The sequence below is a fragment of the Aotus nancymaae genome, unplaced genomic scaffold, assembly GCF_030222135.1.
Source record: "Aotus nancymaae isolate 86718 unplaced genomic scaffold, 86718_ANA_hifiasm-v0.15.2.pri h1tg000028l, whole genome shotgun sequence".
Lineage (NCBI taxonomy): Eukaryota > Metazoa > Chordata > Mammalia > Primates > Aotidae > Aotus > Aotus nancymaae.
The window spans coordinates 33,013,148-33,035,951 of record NW_026988441.1 but is presented as its reverse complement, the minus strand read 5'-3'; the positions used below and the strand labels follow the sequence as shown (position 1 = coordinate 33,035,951).

The 22,804-nt window shown below is 42.6% G+C and overlaps 1 protein-coding gene and 2 non-coding genes across 7 annotated transcripts in view; 2 read left to right on the top strand and 1 right to left on the bottom strand.

The window, feature by feature from the left end:
* The window catches only part of LOC105706114 (zinc finger protein 700), a 43,176-nt gene extending 28,755 nt beyond the window's left edge, over window positions 1–14,421 (top strand). For all 5 annotated transcript variants that reach the window (XM_021676679.2, XM_012436264.3, XM_021676680.2 and 2 more), the window contains 3 exons: window positions 10,356–10,482; window positions 10,689–10,749; window positions 11,597–14,421. In XM_021676679.2, coding sequence (XP_021532354.1) covers window positions 10,356–10,482; window positions 10,689–10,749; window positions 11,597–14,207 — 2,799 coding nt within the window. In that variant the 3' untranslated portion in view covers window positions 14,208–14,421. The remainder of the gene's footprint in view (window positions 1–10,355; window positions 10,483–10,688; window positions 10,750–11,596) is intronic.
* Window positions 14,422–19,311: 4,890 nt separating this feature from the next.
* LOC135276890 (U1 spliceosomal RNA) lies at window positions 19,312–19,475 on the bottom strand. The gene has a single exon (XR_010344444.1). It is a non-coding gene; the product is annotated as a U1 spliceosomal RNA (small nuclear RNA).
* Window positions 19,476–21,485: 2,010 nt separating this feature from the next.
* Window positions 21,486–21,592, top strand: LOC135276838 (U6 spliceosomal RNA). The gene has a single exon (XR_010344396.1). It is a non-coding gene; the product is annotated as a U6 spliceosomal RNA (small nuclear RNA).
* The last annotated feature ends 1,212 nt before the right edge of the window (window positions 21,593–22,804 follow it).

The window sequence follows — 22,804 nt, the reverse complement described above, 5'->3', positions numbered from 1 at the left end:
CATGGTGAAACCTTGTCTCTACTAAAAATACAAAAAATTAACTGGGCATGGTGGCAGGTGCCTGTAATCCCAGCTACTCAGGAGGCTGAGCGTGAGAATTGCCTGGAGGTGGAGGTTGTGATGAGCCGAGATCACGCCGTTGCACTCCAGCCTGGGTAACGAGCGAAACTCTGTCTCAAAAAAAAAAAAAAAAAGTATACTTTTAGGCCAGGCGCAGTGGCTCAAGCCTGTAATCCCAGCACTTTGGGAGGCTGAGGCAGGCGGATCACCTGAGTTCGGGGGTTCGAGACCAGCCTGACCACCATGGAGAAACCCTGTCTCTATAAAAACAAACAAACAAGCAAAAATTAATTTAAAAAAAAGAATATGTGTAGAAAAGTCACCTACTTTCTCTATATCTTTACCGGATATGAGAATATTATCCACGTACTGAAGCAGGCATATTTGCTTTGGGATGACAACTTATTTTAATATTTGTTTTAGAATTTGACTAATGAGGTTGGGGGAGTCTGTGAACCCTTGGGGCAGGATTGTTTGTGGATTCTGTTGTTTTTCCCCTGAATGAGGGTCTTCCTACTCGCAAATATGTCTCAGCTATCCTCAGCCAAGGGGCATGCTCAGAAAGCATTCTTTATATCTATTACTGTGAACCATTGATAATTATAAGGAATTTTGTCAAGAGTGATGTAAGAGTTGGGAACAACAGGATGAGTGGTCTGGACTGTTTGGTTAATGAGGTTTTCTAATTTGTATGACCTGTTTGGTTTCTTGACAAGCAGGATTGGGGTACTGTAAGGAAACATACAGAGTTGAAGGAGCCTATCTTTAATGAGACTTTCCATTATAGGCTTTAGCGTTATCCTGCCTTTTAAGGGAATGGGGTATTGCTTTCTCGTTACTGTTTTCCCAGGAGTTTTTAGTCTGATTTGTATCGGAGGAACTTAAAGTTTCCCTCAATTTCCTTCCCTTGACAAGACACACAGTGGTGAGTAGATTTAATAAGGTGAGGAATCCTTTAGGGCTAACTTTAGCACTACTTCTCTTCCTGATAGATTAGTTTCCACTTCAGGGATTTGCAAAAATTAAATATGAGTCCATTGATCTAGGTATTTGACTTCTGTATTTCCGACAACTGGTCAGCCAGTTGGATGGTGCTATTGAGGGAAAAGAGAAATAATTCCTGTCCTCTGGATTTTCTCAACTGTGAAGGGAGATAAAATTCCAAAAGACAAGGAAAGCTCACTCCAACAGGGTGGACCAGTAGCCTGCAAATCAGAATGTTGGTAGGAAATAGTCATTGAGCACTTCAGTGAGCAGGATGAGGGTGGAGAGATGTCTCATGTGATAGGGTGACCTGTGCTGATACATGAGTCAGACATCACTGTGTTCCAGCCAGCACTGCCTTTCTGTGGCCTGTCCCTTGTAAAGAATTGTTCATATATAACTTTAGCATTAGCTGGGTGCAGTGGCTCACGCCTGTAATCCCAGCACTTTGGGAGGCCAAGGTGGGTGAATCACGAGGTCAAGAGATCGAGACCATCCTGGCCAACATGGTGAAACCCCATCTCTGCTAAAAATACAAAAAAATTAGCTGGACGTGGTGGCATGCGCCTGTAGTCCCAGCTACTTGGGAGGCTGAGGCAGGAGAATTGCTTGAACCCAGTAGGCAGAGGTTGCAGTGAGCCGAGGTCACGCCACTGCACTCCAGCCTGATGCCTGGTGACGGAGTGAGACTCTGTCTAAAAATAAATAAATAACTTTAGCATTTCAAATTAACTTTACATTGCATTTTTCTCTGTGGCTTGTCCCTTGTAAAGAATTGTTCATGTATTTCAGCTTTATTGTTTCAAATTAACTTTACATTGCCTTTTTCACTAGAGCCAAATCCAAGAATGATTGCATAGGTCAGGTAAAACACAGAAGAGGCCACTCAACAAAGCCCATGACATAACAATGCATTGCTCACAATCCCAGGAGATGAGGGCAGCACACCTGCAGAGCAACACAGAGTGGGGGAACATCCAGGATGCACATTCAACCAGCAGGTGGGGAGCAAGACAGACAGGGCCAAAGCTTTTCTTGGGGTCCAGGGAATTGACCAAGGGAGTGTCTCTCAGAGTTGTTTCTGGTGGATTTAGAGCAAGCAGCCACTTCACAGAACTTCTGTGAAGTTACACAGTGATTAAGAGGTGGTCTCTGCCATCCATGTGGGGTGTAAGGGTCAGTGGGATGAGTCAAATTGGTTGTATGTAGCTGTCCTACAGGGAGGTGGTCACCAGAATAGTCATGTAAGTCATATATGTGAGTTGACCACATGGAGGAACTGGGAGGAGATGGAGAACTAGAAACTCTGCTTAGTTTGAGTAAAGTTTTCTTCTGTTATGAGAAAGTTAAATCCATAATGAAAATGCATGCTAAGGTAACATATAATTATAAGCACTTCCTAAAGCAGGCAACTCTAGAATTAATTAATTCACTTTAAATGGAGATGTATATGTATATGGTAGTAGATTGATTATTCTCCTGTAGATAACCATTTGTCCCTGGTTTTTCTGTTAAGTGTTCACCACTTGTATCATTGGCTGGCAACACCTAGTTTGTCATAGTTTCACATATCTTGTTTTTTCTTTTTTCTTTTTTTTTTGAGATGGAGTTTCGCTTTTGTTACCCAGGCTGGAGTGCAATGGCGCGATCTCGGCTCACCGCAACCTCCGCCTCCTGGGTTCAGGCAATTCTCCTGCCTCAGCCTCCTGAGTAGCTGGGATTACAGGCATGCACCACCATGCCCAGCTAATTTTTTGTATTTTTAGTAGAGAGGGGGTTTCACCATGTTGACCAGGATGGTCTCGATCTCTTGACCTCGTGATCCACCCACCTCGGCCTCCCAAAGTGCTGGGATTACAGGCATGAGCCACTGCGCCTGGCCCAGTTTCACATATCTTAAATAGATGCCCTGGTTTCACAATTTGCTTTTTTGTTTGTTTGTTTGTTTGTTTTTTGGTCTGTCTTAACATCTCTCTGTTAATACCATTTTCTCTTTACTAGTGTAGAGTTCAAAGCTCCAGTATATAGTAGGGATAGTGCCTCTCTATCTTAGTCATCTTGGGCTGCTATATCAAATTACCATAGATTGGGTGACTTAAAGAATAAACATTTATTTCCTTTTTTTTTTCTTTTTTTTTTTTTTGTTTGGAGACGGAGTTTCGCTCTTGTTACCCAGGCTGGAGTGCAATGGCGTGATCTCGGATCACCACAACCTCTGCCTCCTGGGTTCAGGCAATTCTCCTGCCTCAGCCTCCTTAGTAGCTGGGATTACAGGCACACACCACCACGCCCAGCTAATTTTTTGTATTTTTAGTAGAGATGGGGTTTCACCATGTTGACCAGGATGGTCTTGATCTCTTGACCTCATGATCCAACAGCCTCGGCCTCCCAAAGTACTGGGATTACAGGCGTGAGCCACCATGCCTGGCATAAACATTTATTTTTGACAGTTCTTGGGGTTGTGAAGTCCATGTTCAGGGAACTGGCAGTATTAGTGTCTGGTAAGGGCCCACTTCCTGGTTTGCAGATGGTCATCTTCTTGTGGTTTCTTCACATGACAGAGAAGAGAGAAAGCAGACTCTTGTGTCTTCTTATAAGAACACTAATCTCATTCAGAAAAGGTCTACTCTTACACTTTTATCTAATTCTGATTATTTCCCAGAGATGTCAACTAATACTATATTGGGGGTTAGGTTATTAATGTATGAGTTTTTTGGAGTGATGTAAACATTCACACCATAACACTCTCAACCATATTCTATAGAGCATCTTGGCTATTCTTAGTCATTGTCTTCTATTTCAGTTTTTAGAAGTTTTTTCTTAATTTTAGTGAAAAAAACAAACTGACATGAATTTCATGGACTAAAATATAACTGTAGGCATATTTCAGAGAGGTTACATCATAGTGATATTTAATCTCCTTTTAAGGACACATAACATTTATCCATTTATTGCATTTTATATTAAAGTTTTTCAGGGTAGACTTTTTGCATAATTATTTTATATCCTTCCTGAGACATTTTTAGACTTCCAGAAAATTTGTTTTAATAGAAATTAGTCCAGCCTGGGCAACATGGCAAACCTTGTCTATACAAAAAATTACCTGGTCATTGTGATGTGTGCCTGTAGTCCCAGCTACTCAGGATCTGTTGAGCCTAGGAGTTCGAGGCTGCAGTGAGCTATGATTGCACCACTACACTCCAGCCTGGGCAACAGAGTGAGACTTTCAAAAAAAAAGGAAAAAAAATAGTTTCAATAGGCTGTGCTGTCTTTTAAAAATTCCATTCAACAGGTTGTTGTTGATAATTAAAATTCACTAAGATTTATTTCTGTATAAAGTGTTCATTCTAGGTCGGGCACAGTTGCTCACCCCTATAATCCCATAACTTTGACAGGCCAAAGCAGGCAGATCACAAAGTCAGGAGTTTGAGACCAGCCTGACCAACATGGTGAAACTCCATCTTCTAACAATACAGTAATTAGCCAGGCATAGTTGCGTGCACCTATACTCCCAGCTAATCAGGAGGCTGAGGCAGGAGAATTCCTTCAACCCAGGAGGTAGAGGTTGCAGTGAGCTGATATCATGCCACTGCACTCCAGCCTGGGTGATAGAGTGAGACTGTATCTGGAGAAATAAAAAAAGTGTGCATTCTAGAAACTTACTAAAAATATTACATCTGCACAAAATACGTAAAACAATTGCACAATGAATCCAAATATTGATGGAGCCAGTATTGTGAAGAAGATAATTGCCATACTTTTCACAACCTGGGTATGCATCCCCATCAGTATATTTTATTTTTGCATTTTTTTATGCAAATGATAACCAATATGTGATATTTTACATCATATTTTATTTTAACTCAGTTATGAATCTTACATGGAATAATAGTTAATTGACTTTCTTATTTAATGGATTTTATTATTTAGAATGGTGGTTGTTTGCCCAAAACATTGAGCAGATAATCCACAGAGTTCCCACATTTTTCTTCCAAGCTCATAGTTCCACCTATTTTAAACATCTTGATTGGCCAGGTGCTGTGCCTCATACATGTAATCCTGCCACTTAGGGACACCGAAGCAGGAGGATAACTTGAACTCAGGAGTTGGAGGCCAGCCGAGGTACAATAACAAGACCCTGTTTCAAAAAAAAAACAAAAAAACTTTTAAACATATGAAACCATATTGACTGTGTGTAGTATATCCTACAATTGATGCCAGAATATATTACACCTGAACATGATGGAAATTGAAGAAGCCAGTATTATTACCTAAAGTCCATCTTTTACATTAACCTTTACTCTTTGTGTTCTGTGGTTTAAGAAAACTAAATATATTATGTATCCACCATCACAATCTTACACAGAAGCATTTCACTGTCCTCAAAATCCCCCATGCTCCTCCTAATTGTAGCTCTCCCCTTCCTCTTTTGCCACCCCTGTTTATCCCTGGCAACAAATGATGATGTTCCTACCTCTAGAGTTTTGCATTTCCCAGAATATCACTTATTTGGAATGATGCTGTAAGTGGCCGTTTCAGACTTGCTTCTTTCATGTAAAAATATGCACTGAAGAGGCCGGGTGTGGTGGCTCACGCCTGTAATCTCAGCACTTTGGGAGGCCTAGGCGGGCAGATCACGAGGTCAAGAGATTGAGACTATCCTGGCCAACATAGTGAAACCCCGTCTCCACTAAAATACAAAAATTAGCTGGGCATGGTGGCCTGCGCCTGTAGTCCCAGCTACTTGGGAGGCTGAGGCAGGAGAATTGCTTGAACCCAGGAGGCAGAGGTTGCAGTGAGCCGAGATTGCACCACTGCACTCCAGCCTGGCGCCTGGCGACAGAGCAAGACTCTGTTTCAAAAAATATGTATATATGCATTTAAGGTCTCTCAATACCTTTGTTGATTGACAACTCATTGTTTTTATTTTTGTTTTTATTTATTTATGTTAAAAAAAATTTGTTGGCCCGGGCACAGTGGCTCACGCCTGTAATCCCAGCACTTTGGGAGGCCGAGGCGGGTGGATCACAAGGTCAAGAGATCGAGACCATCCTGGTCAACATGGTGAAACCCCCGTCTCTACTAAAAATACAAAAAAAAATTAGCTGGGCACAGTGGCTCGTGCCTGTAATCCCAGCTACTCAGGAGTCTGAGGCAGGAGAATTGCCTGAATCCAGGAGGTGGAGGTTGTGGTGAGCCGAGATCGCGCCATTGCACTCCAGCCTGGGTAACAAGAGCGAAAGTCCGTCTCAAAAAAAAAAAAAAAAATTTGTTTTGTTAGAGACAGGATCTCAAGCTCCCAAGTTTAGATGATCCTCCCACCTCAGCTCCCAAAGTGCTGGGACTCCACCTGTGAGCCACCATGTCTGGCCACTCATTTCCTTTCATCACTGAATGACATTCCATTCTATGGCATGCAATAGTTCATTTTGTTATTCACCTATTGAAAGGCTCACCTTGAGCCTGGTGTGGTGCCTCATCCCTGAATTCCCAGCTACATGGCAAACCGAGATGAGAAGATTGCTTGAGCCCAGGAGTTAGAGACTAGCCTGGTAGATATGATGTGAATCCTTGTCTATTTAAAAAATAAAACAGACAGACTCACCTTGTTTGGTTCTAATTTTTGGCAGTTATAAGTAAAGCTGCTAAAAACATTTATGGGAGGACTTTGTGTAGACATGAGTTTTCAGTACATTTGGGTTAATATGTAGGAATGAGACTACTGAATCAGTAAGACCATGCTTATTTTCTTCAGCAGACTGTCTTCTAAATTGGCTGTAGAATTTTCCATGCACATCGATAGTGAATGAGAGTTCACTGTCACCAGCATTTGGAAGTGTCAGTGTTTTAGATTTTAACTACTGCAGGTATTTGCCGGTGCCTCATTGTTGTTGTTGGTTTTTTTTCCTTTTTTTCTTTTTTTTTTGGAGATGGAGTTTTGGTCTTGTTGCCCAGGCTGGAGTGCAATGGCGCAATCTTGACTTACTGCAGCCTCTGCCTCCCGAGTTCAAGCGATTCTTCTGACTCAGCTCTCCAAGTAACTGATTACAGGTGTGCACCACCACATCCGGCTACTTTTTGTATTATTAGTAGAGCTGATGTTTCACCATGTTGGCCAGACTGGTCTTGAACTCCTAACCTCAGGTGATCCACCTACCTCAGACTCCCAAAGTGCTGGGATAACGGGCGTGAGCCACCACACCTGGCCTTTTGATTGGTTGGTTGTTTTCCTATAGAACTTTAGGAGTTCTTTATACGTTTTGGGTACCAGTCCCTAATCAGATAGGTGTTCTGCAAATATTTTGTCCCAGTCTGCAGCCTGTCTTTTGATACTGTTAACAGAGTCTTTTCCAAAACTGTTTTACTTTAAATAAAGTCCAATGTATCAATTTTCTCATTCACATATCATGCCTTTTGTGTTGTATGTGAAAACTTATTGTCAAATACAAGGTTATCTTTGTTTTCACAAGTGTTACTTTTAGAAGTTGAGAGTTTTGCATTTTCAAGTAAATGATTCATTAGGAGTTAGTTTTGTAAAAGGATTTCTTTGCATTTGCTAATCCAGGTATTTCAGAACCATTTGTTTTGCACCACCATGCCTAATTTTTTATTTTATTATAGAGATGGGGGTCTCCCTATGTTGCCCATGCTGGTCTTAAATTGCTGGGCTCAAGTGATCTCTCTGCCTGGGCCTTTGATTTTCCTTTTGTTTTTTGAGACAGAGTCTCACTCTGTCGCCAGGCTGGAGTACAGTGGCACGATCTCGGCTCACTGCAACCTCTGACTCCCTGATTCAAGCTATTCTCCTGCCTCAGCCTCTGTGTAACTGGGATTACAGGCATCTGCCACCACACCCAGCTAATTTTTGTATTTTTAGTAGAGACAGGGTTTCACCACATTGGCCAGAATGGTCTCGATCTCCTGACCTCGTGATCCGCCTGCCTTGGCCTCCTAAAGTGCTGGGATTACAGGTTTGAGCCACTGCACCCAGCCCGGTTTTGCCTTTTTAATACGTGTCTTTATAGTAGATTTTTCTATGTTCCTAGTGCCTCTCTTGTCACCTTATGGAATCTTCTCTTGTACATTTAGTTTATTGAGTGTTTTTAATCATGAGGAGATATTAACATAGTTATGCCAGTGGTTGCAGTTTTTTGAATTGCAGATGCGAAAAATCAGACTTGGCAATAACCTTGAGCAGTTGGATGTAAATAACTCCTATATGCTTAGCATTCCAAAAATGGAACATCAGGCATACCTAGGTTACAGCTTGTCACATGCCTTTTCTACCTCTATTAGAACATTCTTGTGGCTTTTTTGTTTGTTTGTATAATTGTTTGTATTGAGATGGAGTCTCACTCTGTTGCCCAGGCTGGAGTGCAGTGTCACAATCTTGACTCACTGCAACCTCCACCTCCCAGGTTCAAACAGTTCTCCTGCCTCAGCCTCCCAAGTAACTGGGGCTACAGGCATGTGCCACCACACCCAGCTAAGTTTTGTATTTTTAGTAGAGATGGGGTTCCACCATGTTGGCCAGGATGGTCTCAAACTGCTGACCTCAAGTGATCCACCTGTCTCTGCCTTGCAAAGTGCTGGGATTACAGACATGAGCCACCACACCCAGCTTCTATCATGATTTATTATCATTACTTATTGTAAAACAAAAAACTTACCAGTTTAAGGAATTTTACATGTACAGTTGAGATAGTTTGACAAATCTATATAACTTCTCTAAGATGAATCGTATTGTATCTTGCTTTTTGCAATTATCCTGAGGTTTTGTGCATGCAGTAGTACGGGCCAAGATGTTTTTTTCTGAAACTAAATAATATCCCATTGTATGTATATGCTTACCACATGTTTGTTTTTTTTTTTTTGAGACGGATTTTCGCTCTTGTTACCCAGGCTAGAGTGCAATGGCATGATCTCAGCTCACCGCAACCTCCGCCTCCTGGGTTCAGGCAATTCTCCTGCCTCAACCTCTTGAGTAGCTGGGATTACAGGCACGCACCATGATGCCCAGCTAATTTTTTGTATTTTTAGTAGAGACAGGGTTTCACCACGTTGACCAGGATGGTCTCGATCTCTTGACCTCGTGATCCACCCACCTCGGCCTCCCAAAGTGCTGGAATTACAGGCATGAGCCACTGCGCCTGGCCAATTTACTACATTTTTTTAAATCCAGGCAGCCATTAATGGATATGTGGGTGGCTGCATTGCTCATTACTGCCACCTCAGGAAGGTCGTACAGTGGTTAACTCTGTGTTTATTACACCTCGATATCTCTTATGAGTTTCTTGTTTGCCCTTTTGCATATTTACAGTGCCAGGTTTTTCTTAGGAATGTCCCCTTTGCCCTTCTTATCAGCATCTATCTAGCTACATTCTGACAGGATAACTGCAAAGTGAATGATTCCTGGGCATCATCATGGATGTTTTTCTTACCTAGGTGTTTTCCCTCCTCTCTGCTTATATCTAGCATCGTCCCTGGGGGTGTGGGATTTCCCAGGGGCTCCCCCTCCTGCTCTTGGCTAGCTGTCTGCCTTCTCTAACAATGTTATAAAAGATTACACTTTGGGAACAGGCATTTTCAAGGATAAACAGTCTCAGGACTGTTTCTTTTTTTTTTTAATAGAGACAGGGTTTCACCATGTTGGCCAGGCTGGTCTTGAACTCCTGACCTCAGGTGATCCACCCACCTTGGCCTCCCTAAGTGCTGGGATTACAGGCATGAGCCACTGGGCCCAGCCTCAGGACTGTTTCTTTAATCACCTATTGTGAAAGGCTTATGTTAACTTTTTTCTGTGTATTAGTTCATAGGACTTTACCATGACAGGTGCTACAGACCCACAATCCAAAGAGACCTTAGGGACGGCCCAGGCAGCTCACTTTTCTCCCTGGATTCACTGAAAACACACATTTTCCTATCCCATTGTTGCTTTACCCCTTGTTCAGTTCTAGCATCACAATTGCTTTATTAATTAGCCAGGTGTGGTGGCACGTGCCTGTGGTCTCAGCTACTCAGGAGGCTGAGGCATGAGAATTGTTTGAACCCAGGAGGCAGAGGTTGTAGTGAGCAAAGATTGTGCCACTACACTCCAGCCTGGGCAACAGAGTGAGACTCTGTCTCAAACAAACAAAAAAATTGCTTTATGGAAGAAAGTAAGTATAGACAGAGAGAAAGGGATCTGATGACCAAAGCAGAGAATAAATGTTTGAAGTTTACAGCATCATGGGAACTTCTTGGGAATATAATCTAGGCCCCTAGTGCTGTCACTCTCACCCATCCTCCTCCACACATGTGGAATGTTTCAGGACCCAGTGGCCTTTGAGGATGTGGCTGTGAAATTCACCCAGGAGGAGTGGGCTTTGCTGGATATTTCCCAGAAGAATCTCTACAGGGAAGTGATGCTGGAAACTTTCAGGAACCTGACTTCTATAGGTAAGAATGACAATATTGCTTCCCTCAATGCATTAGCAAACCAGTATTTCTAGGTTATCAATGCTGTTGAGTGATTTGGCACATAGACAGGAAGCACTTTGATGAATAAATGAGGCATGGCCACAGCAAATCATGAGCATAGAATCTAATAATTTTTTCACAATTTTATACTGCTTCAGGATTATTTTTCTTTGTCTGTATTTTAGGAAAAAAGTGGAAAGACAAGAGCATTGAAGATGAGTGCCAAAACCCTAGGAGAAACTTAAGGTAATTTGCACTTATAAGATAAAATAGTGTCTCTCTAGGTTATCTTAGAATATGAGAATATGTTAAAAAGAAGGAAAACAAAGAATAAGCCCAGGATCAAATTCATTTATTCTTAGAATATTTTCTCAAAAAACATATTTCAATGTGACCTAGGCTGAGGGCTTACTCCTGTAATCCCAATCCTTTGAGAAAGGATATAGGAGGATAGCTTGAGGCCAGCAGTTGAAAAACAGCTTGGGCAACATAAAGAGACCACATATCAACAACAGCAAAAAAATTAGCTGGGCATTGTGGTATGCATCTTTAGTCCCAGCTGCTCAGGAGGCTGAGGCAGGAGGATCACTTGAGCCCCCAGGAATTAAAGGCTGCAGTGAGCTATGATGATATCACTGCATTCCAGCATGGGCAACAGGGTGAAACTCTGACTCAAAAGAAAACTGTCAGAGAGTATTTGTAAAATAGTTTCATGGGAATAGTGTTAAGATGCCCTGTATGAATTTTTTTTAAATAATAGGTATGCCTGGGTCACCTTGTAGAACATGTTGTGTGGTCACCTTCAAACAATTCTGACAGGGCAGAAAGCCTACACTTTGATGGACAATATTAAAAATTCAAGTGCAAAAAAAAAAAAAAAAAGAAAAAGGCCAGGCGTGGTGGCTCATGCCTATAATCCAAGCACTTTGGAGGTCAAGGCGGGTGGATCACCTGAGGTCAGGAGTTCAAGACCAACATGGTGAAACTCTGTCTTTATTTAAAAAAAAAAAAAAAAAAAATTCAAGTGCAACACTTGTTGATGAATATAAAATTACTTATAAACAAACCATAATATGCTTCTCATTTTTTACAGGAGTCTTATAGAAGAGAAAGTCAATGAAATTAAAGAAGACAGTCATTGTGAAGAAACTTTTACCCAGGTTCCAGATGACAGGCTGAACTTCCAGAAGAAGAAAACTTCTCCTGAAGTAAAATCATGTGAAAGCTTTGTGTGTGGAGGAGTTGGCATACGTAACTCATCTTTTAATATGAACATCAGTGGTGACATTGGACAGAAGACATATAAGTGTCAACAACCTAAGAAAGCCTTCAGATATTGCCCATCCTTTAGAACACAAGAAAGGGATCACACTGGAGAGAAACCCTTTGCTTATAAAGAATGTGGAGAAACCTCTATTTCCCATTCAAGCATTCGAAGACACATGGTAATGCACAGTGGGGATGGACCTTATAAATGTAAGTTTTGTGGAAAAGCCTTCTGTCATCTCAGTTTATATCTTTTCCATGAAAAAATCCACACTGGAGAGAAACCATATGAGTGTAAACAATGTGGTAAATCCTTTAGTTATTCTGCTACCCTTCGAATACATGAAAGAACTCACACTGGAGAAAAGCCTTATGAATGTCAGGAATGTGGGAAAGCATTCTATAGTTCCAGTTCCTTTCAAACACATGAAAGAACCCACACTGGGGCAAAGCCATATGAATGTAAACAATGTGGCAAATCTTTCAGTTGGTTTCGTTCCTTTCAAATACATGAAAGAACTCACACTGGGGAGAAGCCCTATGAATGTAACAAATGTGATAAAGCATTCCATAATCCCAGATCCTTTCGTAGACATGAAATGAGTCACACGGGAGAGAAGCCTTACCAATGTAAGCAATGTGGAAAAGCATTCACATGTTCCAGTTCTGTTCGTAGACATGAAAGGACCCACTCTGGGAAAAAACCGTATGAATGTAAGCAGTGTGGGAAAGCATTCTCCTATCTTACCAGTTTTCAAACACACATAAGAATGCACTCTGGAGAAAGACCTTATAAATGTAAGATATGTGGGAAAGGCTTTTATTCTGCCAGTTCATTTCAAATACATGAAAACACTCACACTGGAAAGAAACCCTATAAATGCAAGCAATGTGGTAAAGCCTTCAGTTATCCCACTTCCTTTAGATATCATGTGAGGACTCACACTGGAGAGAAACCATATGAGTGTAAACAATGTGGTAAAGCCTTCAGTTGTTCCAGTTCCTTTCGAAATCATGAAAGGATTCACACTGGAGAGAAACCCTATGAATGTAAGCAATGTGGGAAAGCCTTGGGATCTGTCAAAAGCCTTCAAATTCATGAAAGGACACACACTGGAGAGAAACCCTATGAATGTAAGCAATGTGGTAAAGCCTTCAATTGTTCCAGTTCCTTTCGAAAACATGAAAGGACCCACACTGGAGAGAAACCCTATGAATGTAAGCACTGTGGGAAAGCCTTGGGATCTGTCAAAAGCCTTCGAATTCATGAAAGAAGACACACTGGAGAGAAACCCTATGAATGTAAGGAATGTGGAAAAGCATTCAGTGATTTCTCTTATTTTAAAATACATGAAAGGATGCACACAGGAGAGAAGCCTTATGAATGTAAGCATTGTGGGAAAGCATTCAGATCTGCTAAGTTTCTTCAAATACATGCAAGAACACACACTGGAGAGAAACCCTGTGAATGTAAGGAATGCGGAAAAGCATTTGCTTCTTTTTCTTCCCTGTATATACACAAAAGGACTCATACTGGAGAGAAGCCATATAAATGTAAGGATTGTGGGAAAGCATTCAGTTTACCTACTTCCTTTCATAGACATGAAAAGACTCACACTGGAAGGAAACCCTATGAATGCAAACTATGTGGCAAAGCTTTTAGTTCTTTCAGTTCTTTTCAATATCATGAAAGGACTCACACTGGGGAGAAACCCTATCACTGTAAGCAATGTGGGAAAGCCTTCATTTCTTCTGCTTCTTTTCAGTATCATGAAAGGACTCACACAGGAGAGAAACCCCATGAGTGTATGCGATGTGGGAAAGCCTTCGTTTCTTCTAGTTCCCTTCATAGACATGAAAAGACTCATGCTGGAAGGAAACCCTATGAATGCAAGCAGTGTGGCAAAGGTTTCACTTCTTCCAGATCTTTTCAACATCATGAAAGGACTCACACTGGGGAGAAACCCTATCAATGTAAGCAGTGTGGGAAAGCCTTCATTTCTTCTGCTTCTTTTCGATGTCATGAAAGGACTCACACAGGAGAGAAACCCTATGAGTGTACGCAATGTGGGAAAGCCTTCATTTCTTCTAGTTCCCTCCATAAACATAAAAAGACTCACGGTGGAAGGAAACCATATGAATGCAAGCAATGTGGCAAAGGTTTTGCTTCTTCCAGTTCTTTTCAATATCATGAAAGGACTCACACTGGGGAGAAACCCTATCAATGTAAGCAATGTGGGAAAGCTTTCAGATCTGCCTCACAACTTCAAACGCATGGAAGGATTCACACTCGATACTCTCAAGAGAAATCATATAAATGTATAAATGTATGGGAAAGCCTTCCAATCTGCCAAGATTCTTTGAATACAGACAATGAACGTAAACAATTAACTGTTTATAATTACTATATACTAACAAATGTTATTCTTTTTAATTAAGAAGTTATAACAAAATATCCTGTTACTGTCATGTACTAGCTCAAGTTTATAATGTTACCATGTTATTATTTGGACATTGTGGGTCATTTCTACCATGTGGATAAAATGCCAGGCATCTTTTTCCTCATGGAAGTTTTGCTTTTCATGCTTATGTATTTAAATTGTTATCTCTACCCTAATTATTCATTGACAATACCAAAAGTTATCTTATATACCTCTGAGTGCCTTCTTCCCCAAAACCACCAGTGCTATACCTGTTGTCACCAAGGATGCAATGCACCATAGTGATAAATATGACCAAAAGCCATAAATTACTATGTGACATATGAGATTTATAAGTTAGTCACATTAGTAAGAAGAGAAAAATTTTAGTTATGTTTATGATTTGAAATACGTTTTCTCACCAGGCACAGTGGCTCACACCTGTAATCCCAGCACTTGGGGGACTGAGGCAGGCAGATCACCTGAGGTTGAGAGTTCACAACCAACCTGACCAATGTGGAGAAAACCTATCTCTACCAAATATACAAAATTAGCCAGATGTGGCAGCACATGCCTGTAATCCCAGCTTCTCCAGAGGCTGAGGCAGGAGAATCACTTGAACCCAGGAGGCAGAGGTTGCAGTGAGCCAAGATTGCACTATTGCAGTCCAGCTTGGGCAACAAGATTGAAACTCCATCTCAAAAAAAAGAAATATGTTGCTTTGCATAATGACCCAAAAAAAAAAAGTTTTCTTAGCCTGATGAGATGGCTCACACCTGCAATCCCAGCACTTTGGGAGGCCAAGGTGGGAGGATCATGAGATCAAGGGATTGAGATGAGACCATCCTGGCCAACATAGTAAAATATCATCTCCACTAAAAATAAAAAAATTAGCTGAGTGTGGTGGCGCACACCTTTAGTCCCAGTTACTCAGGAGGCTGAGGCAGGAGATTCATTTGAACCTGGGAGGTAGAGGTTGCAGTGAGCAGAGATCGTGCCACTGCACTCCAGCCTGGTGACAGAGCAAGATTTTGTTTCAAAAAAATTTTTTCTTCTATCACATTTAGAAATTATAGTTACAAAATGCCCTTGTTTTTGTCCTGATCCATCATGGTCACTTAGGAACAACGTCTCAAGTGTCTGGTATATGACATGTGTCTCTCCAGTGGTAAAATATTTGGCCTTGTGTTGAGGGGAGACTAGACTCTGGACCTGTTTTTGCCTTCTCTAAAGACTAAAATATTTCCTAAAATGTGTTTGAAATATGTTCCAAGGAAGTTGCTCTTCAGAAACACTTATTTAAAACTTCCTAAGGTCAATGTCTAGGCACCACAGGATGCAGCATCAATCACTGACCAAACCCTGTTTATGATTTGAAATATGTTTTCTTGCCAGGCGCAGTGGCTCACACCTGTCTTCATGTGGAAATGACATACCCAGTCCCAGATAATGTATCCACATCAGTGAAGGGTGGAGTCATTGATTGTCTCTACTAAAAAGACAAAAAAATTAGCTGGGTGTTGTGGTGCATGCCTGTAGTCCCAGCTACCCGGGAGACTGAGGCGAGAGAATTGCTTGAACCCAGGAGGCAGAGATTGCAGTCAGCCGAGATCGTTTACCAGAAAGTACCTTCGTTAAAACATACAAATTAGGCTGGGCACAGTGGCTCACGCCTATAACCCCAGCACTTTGGGAGGCCGAGGCAGGTGGATCACGAGGTCAAGAGATCGAGACCATCCTGGTCAACATGGTGAAGCCCCGTCTCTACTAAAAATACAAAAATTAGCTGGGCATGGTGGTGCGCGCCTGTAGTCTCAGCTACTCGGGAGGCTGAGGCAAGAGAATTGCTTGAACCCAGGAGGCGGAGGTTGCGGTGAGCCGAGATCATGCCATTGTACTCCAGTCTGGGCAACAACAGCAAAACTCCATCTCAAAAAAAAAAAAAAAGAAAAGAAAAAAGAAAAAAAAAGCTACAGATTGGCCAGGCGTGGTGGCTCACACCTGTAATCCTAGCACTTTGGGAGGCTGAGGTGGGTGGATCACCTGAGGTCAGGAGTTCAAGATCAGCCTGGCCATCAGGGTGAAACCCCATCTTTAAAAAAAAAAAAAAAAGACCGAGTGTGGTGGCTCACGCCTGTAATCCTAACACTTTGGGAGGCCAAGGAGGGTGGATCACGAGGTCAAGAGATCAAGACCATCCTGGTCAACATGGTGAAACCCTGTCTCTACTAAAAATACAAAAAATTAGCTGGGCATGGTGGCACGTGCCTGTAATCCCAGCTACTTAGGAGGTTGAGGCAGGAGAATTGCCTGAACCCAGGGGGCAGAGGTTACGGTGAGCACTCCAGCCTGGGTAACGAGCGAAACTCCATCTCAAAAAAAAAAAAAAGTTAAAAAAATATATATATATTGATTTATGCCTTATAAAGCTATGTAATATTTTTTCAACTTGTTTTACTGAGTCATATGAGGTTAATAAAGTTGTGTAAATTATCTAAATATAAGCCTTTCTTTCTCTGATAATGTGCTATTGATGCTAAATTGTCAACAGTCTGCTTATCTCAGCAGTGTAAAGTTAATGGCAACTTTGAAAAGTTACTTTTCTATATTATGCAATGACATAGAACAATTTAGTCACTTCCTTTAAGGTACCAAGGAAGCTGCTCTTCAGAAATGCTTATTTAAAACTCCCTAAGGTTAGTATCCAGGCACCACAGGATGTAGCATCAATCACTGATCAAACCCTGTCTTCTTGTGAAGATGACATACCCAGTACTAGATAATGTATCCACATCAGTGAAGGGTGGAGTCATTGTCAGATCGCACAAAGTGACTTGGAGCAGGGAAGATGGCAGTGGCAGAGGTGGGAGCACTGGCCATTCGCAGTGGCTCACATCTGTAATTCCAGCACTTTGGGAGGCCAAGGCAGGTGGATCACAACGTCAGGAGATCGAGACCATCCTGGCCAACATGGTGAAACCTCGTCTCTACTAAAAAGACAAAAAAATTAGCCGGGCATGGTGGTGCATACCTGTAGTCCCACCCACTTGGGAGGCTGAGGCAAGAGAATTGCTTGAACCCAGGAGGTGGAGATTGCAGTGAGCAAAGATCATGCCACTGCACTACAGCCTGGGTGACAGTCTGAGACTCTCTCAAAAATGCTCATTTTAGATATACATGTTTTATTTTTGTACTTTTTTTATGAAACAAGGTGAAAAAGGAAAACAAATTTTAGATCAAGGAACTTAGGTGGATTAATAGGAGGAAAGTTATGCAAATTTATTTAACATGTTTTTTTTATTTTTATTATTTATTTTATTTATTTATTTATTTATTTTTAATGGCCAGGCTGGTCTTGAACTCCTGACCTCAGGTAATCCACCCACCTCAGCCTCCCAAAGTGCTAGGATTACAGGCGTGAGCCACCGTGCCCAGCTTATTTAACATGTTTATATGGGAGCCTTCAGAATGAAGACAATAGGAAAGCTTATATATTCCAAGGCCAGGAAAGAATGCAGACTTGGCATGGCCAAAAACTCGGAGGTTTGGTGGGTAAGTCGGTTTTAATGGCAAGATAGATTATACAAGAGGAAAGGAAGAAGCATGGCTGGCAAAGGAGACCTTGTTATGTAGATGAAGTCTCCCTCAGAGGTAAGAGGTGGGAAATGCTGCTTTTCAGACTTTTTATTTATTTTTCCGTTTTTTTTTTTGAGATGGAGTTTTGCTCTTGTTACCCAGGCTGGAGTGCAATGGCGCGATCTTGGCTCACCGCAACCTCCGCCCCCTGGGTTCAGGCAATTCTCCTGCCTCAACATCATGAGTAGCTTGGATTACAGGCACGTGCCACCATGCCCAGGTAATTTTTTGTATTTTTAGTAGAGACAGGGTTTCACCATGTTGACCAGGATGGTCTCGATCTCTTGACCTCGTGATCCACCTGCCTTGGCCTTCCAAAGTGCTGGATTTACAGGCGTGAGCCACCGTATTTTTCCTTTTTTTATTTTTTGCACGTAATACCTTTAACCATATCAGACTTTCATTTAAAATTTTAAGTGATAGAGACAGGATTATGCTATGTTACCCATGCTGTTCTCTAATTCTTTGTCTCAAGCAGTCCTCCCAGCTCAACCTCCCAAAGTGCATGAGCCACCATGCCCAGACAGGGTTTGTCCCCTTGTAAAGAATTATTCATTGCTGGACACAGTGGCTTACATCTGTAATCCCAACACTTTGGGAGGCCAAGGCAGGAGAATCACTTGAGCCCAGGAGTTCAAGACCAGTCACGGCAACATGATGAAAACCCCTCTCCTCAAAAAATACAAAAAATTAGCTGAATGTTCCCAGCTATCTAAAAGGCTGAGGTCCTGAGCCTGGGTGTTTGATGCTGCAGTGAGCTGTGACTGTGCCACTGCACTCCAGCCTGAGGAACAGAGTGAGAGCCTATCTTTTTTTTTTTTTTTTTTTTTTTTGAGATGGAGTTTCGCTCTTGTTATCCAGGCTGGAGTGCAATGGCGTGATCTCGGCTCACCGCAACCTCCGCCTCCTGGGTTCAGGCAATTCTCCTGCCTCAGCCTCCTGAGTAGCTGGGATTACAGGCATGCGCCACCATGCCCAGCTAATTTTTGTATTTTTAGTAGAGACGGGGTTTCACCATGTTGACCAGGATGGTCTCGATCTCTTGACCTCGTGATCCACCTGCCTCGGCCTCCCAAAGTGCTGGGATTACAGGCGTGAGCCACCGTGCCCGGCGAGAGCCTATCTTAAAAAAAAAAAAATTCACTTATTGCAGCTTCAGATTTTTAAAATTAATGTAAATTGCATTTTCACTACAATTGGAAAGATAAGAAAATTTTGCACAGAGCCCAGATAAACATAGATTTCAGGAAAAAAAATCATTAGTCATATATAGTATTTGTTTAAAAATTATATATATATATATATTTTTTTTTATTTTTATTTTGAGACAGAATCTCACTCTGTTGCCCAGGCCTGGCGCAATCTCAACTCACTGCAACCTCCACCTCCTGCGTCCAAGCGATTTTCAGGCCTCAGCTTCCCAAGTAGCTGGGATTACAGGCATGCGCCACCGTGCCTGGCTAGTTTTTGTATTTTTTTTTTTTTACCGGGGACAGCGCGAATGCAGTCCCCCACTACCACAAATTATGCAGTCGAGTTTCCCACATTTGGGGAAATCGCAGGGGTCAGCACATCCAGAGTGCAATGACTAAGCCTCGCCCTGGGAAAACCACCTTCGTGATCATGTTATCTCCTCTGCCAGGTAAGTATAGTTTTTTTGTTTGTTTGTTTGTTTGTTTGTTTGTTTTTTTGAGACCGAGTTTCGCTCTTGTTACCCAGGCTGGAGTGCAATGGTGCGATCTCGGCTCACCGCAACCTCTGCCTCCTGGGTTCAGGCAATTCTCCTGCCTCAGCCTCTTGAGTAGCTGGGATTACAGGCACACGCCACCACGCCCAGCTAATTTTTTTGTATTTTTTAGTAGAGACGGGGTTTCACCTTGTTGACCAGGATGGTCTCAATCTCTTGACCTCATGATCCACCAGCCTCAGCCTCCCAAAGTGCTGGGATTAAAGGTGTGAGCCACCGCACCTGACCCAGTTTTTGTATTTTTAATAGAGACAGGTCTCACCAGGTCGGCCAGGCTGGTCTTGAACTCCTGACCTCATGATCCATCTGCCTCAGCCTCCCAAAGTGCTGGGATTACAGGCATGAGCCACTGCACCCAGCCTAATTTTTTGTTTTTAGTACATGCAGGGTTTCATCTTGTTGGACAGGCTGGTCTTGAACTCCCAAACTCAGACTATCTGCCCACCTCAGCCTCCCAAATTGCTGAGATTACAGGTGAGAGCCGCCTTGCCTGGCCCACCTATTAACCTTAAAAATCAAAACAAGTTATTTACTTTTTGATACAATGGGGGTACAGGCATTAGGTAAATGTTCCCATTCCAAGAGGAAGAAATTGGCCAAAAGAAAGGAACTACAGGCCCCACCGAAGTCCAAAACCCAGCAGGGCAGTCATTAAATCTTAAAATTCCCAAATAGTCTCCTTTGACTCCATGTGCCACATCCAGCACACACTGGTGCAAGGGATGGACTCCCAAGGCCTTGGGTTGTTTCACCCCTCTGGCTTTTCCACACTCAGGTTGCAAGCTGCTGGTGGCTCTATTATTCTGGAGTCTGGAGGCTTGCGAGTGCCTTCCCACAGCTCCACTAGTCAGTGCACCAGTGGGGCCTCTGTGGGAGATTTAACCCATTTTCCCTCCGCTCTGCTCTTTTAAAGGTTGTCTGTGGGAGCTCCTCCCCTGCAGCAGGCTTTTTTACCTGTACAGGAAGCATGGCACTAGCATCTGCTCAGCTTCTGGTGAAGGCCTCAGGAAGTTTTCAATGATAGCAGAAGGTGAAGGGAAAGCAAGCATCTCACATGGTGAAACGAGAGAGAGAGTGGGGTAGGAAGGTGCAACTCACTAGAACTCATTATCACAAGTCATGAGAGAAACAAGCCATAGGTCCCCCCATGACCCAAACAACTCCCATGAGGCCCCACCTCAACATTAGGGATTACAGTTGACATTGGGTGGGAACATACGTTCAAACTGTATCATGTGACAATATTACTTCCTTCAGTGTATTAACAAGTGTTTCTAGCTCATCAGTGCTGTTCAGCGATTTGGAATATGGACAGGGAAATCTTGATAAATCAGCCATGGCTGCAGTGAGCCATGAACACAGAATCTAATCATTTTAAAATAATGTTATCATAGCTGGGCATGGTGGCTCATGCCTATAGTTCTAGCACTTTGGGAGGCCGAGGTGGGTGGATGACTTGAGCCAAGGAGTTTGAGACCAGCCTGGGCAATGGTGAAACTCCATCTCCACAGTCTTTTTAGCTAGGATAGTGACATACACCTGTAGCCTCAGCTACTTGAGAGGCTGAGATAGGAGAATCACCTGATCCCAGGAGGTTGAGGCTGCGGTGAGCTGTGATCATGCCACTGCACTCCAGCCAGGGTGACAGAGTGAGACACCCATCTCAACAAAGAAAAACCATAATTTTATAATTCAGGACTATTTTTTATGGATCTGTATTTTAGGAAAAAAATGGAAAGATCAGAACATTGAAGATCATTACGAAAATCTCGGGAGAAATCTAAGGTAATTTTCCCTCACAAGAAAAGCATTATTTCTCTAGAAAATCATAGACTGCCTGAAAATGTATAAAATATGCAAATAAAAAAATAAGACAAGCATCAAATTTATTTACTCTTAGAAAATTTTCTCTAGTGCTCACTTCAGCAGCACATATACTAAAATTGGAATGATACAGAGAAGATTAGCATGGCCCCTGTGCAAGGATGACACGCAAATTCATGAAGTGTTCCATAATAAAAAAAAATTTTTTCTCTAAAAACATTTGAATGTAATGTAGCCCGGGGCATGGTGTCGCACACCTCTACTCTCAGCCCTTTGGGAGGCCAAAGTCAGATGATTGCTTGAGGCTATGAGTTAGACCACTCTGGGCAACATGATAATACACCACCTCTTCCACAAAAAAAGTTAGCTGCACATGGTGGCACTTGCCTGTAGTCCCCACTACTTGGGAGGCTGAGGCAGGAGGATTGCCTGAGTCCAGGGATTCCCAGCTACAGTGAGCCATGCTCAATTAGACACCGGCCTTACTGGAAGGACAGAGGGCTTTCTGTATCCTGAAGTTCTTACCTTGGTATACCAGAAGAATTTGATCACACGTGGCGTGGAGAATGAGTGCAAAATTTTTTTATTTTTGTTTTTTTTTTTGATTCAGGGTCTCACTCTTGCCCAGGCTGGAATACAGTGGCTGATCTCAGCTCACTGCAACCTCTGCCTTCCGGGCTTAAGCAATTCTCCTGCCTTAGCCTCCCGAGTAGCCGAGACTACAAGCGTGCACCAACATGCCTAGCTGATTTTTTGTATTTTTAGTAAAGACAGAGTTTTGCCATGTTGGCTAAGCTGTTCTTGAACTCCTGACCTCAGGTGATCGATCTGCCCACCTCAGCCTCCCAAACTGCTGGGATTACAGGCTTGAGCCACCATACCTGGCCTAGAGCTCAAGGTTTTATTGAGTGGAGGTAACAGATGGGGGAAGCCAGAAGGGCATGGAGTGGGAACCAGCCTGGCCTCTGCTTTGAACTTTACAAACCTTGTGCCCTTCCATGCTCCCTCCATTACACACACAAGGATGCCCCTAACCCCAGCACTATCCCCTCACTCTCCCTAACCCCAAAGCACAAACTTTTTTTTTTTTTTTTTGACAGAGTCTTTCTCTGTCACCCAGGATGGAGTGCAGTGGCATGTTCTGGGCTCACTGCAACCTTGGCGTCCTGGTTCAAGTGATTCTTCTGCTTCCGCCTCATGAGTAGCTGGGATTACAGGTGTGAGACACATGCCTGGCTAATTTTTGTATTTTTAGTAGAGATGGAGTTTTGCCATCTTGGCCAGGCTGGTCTGGAACTCCTGACCTCAGGTTATCCACCCACCTCAGCCTCCCAAAGTGCTGGGATTACAGACATGAGCCACCTCGCCCGGCCAAAAACATGAACTTTCTACTTTGGGTACCATTACC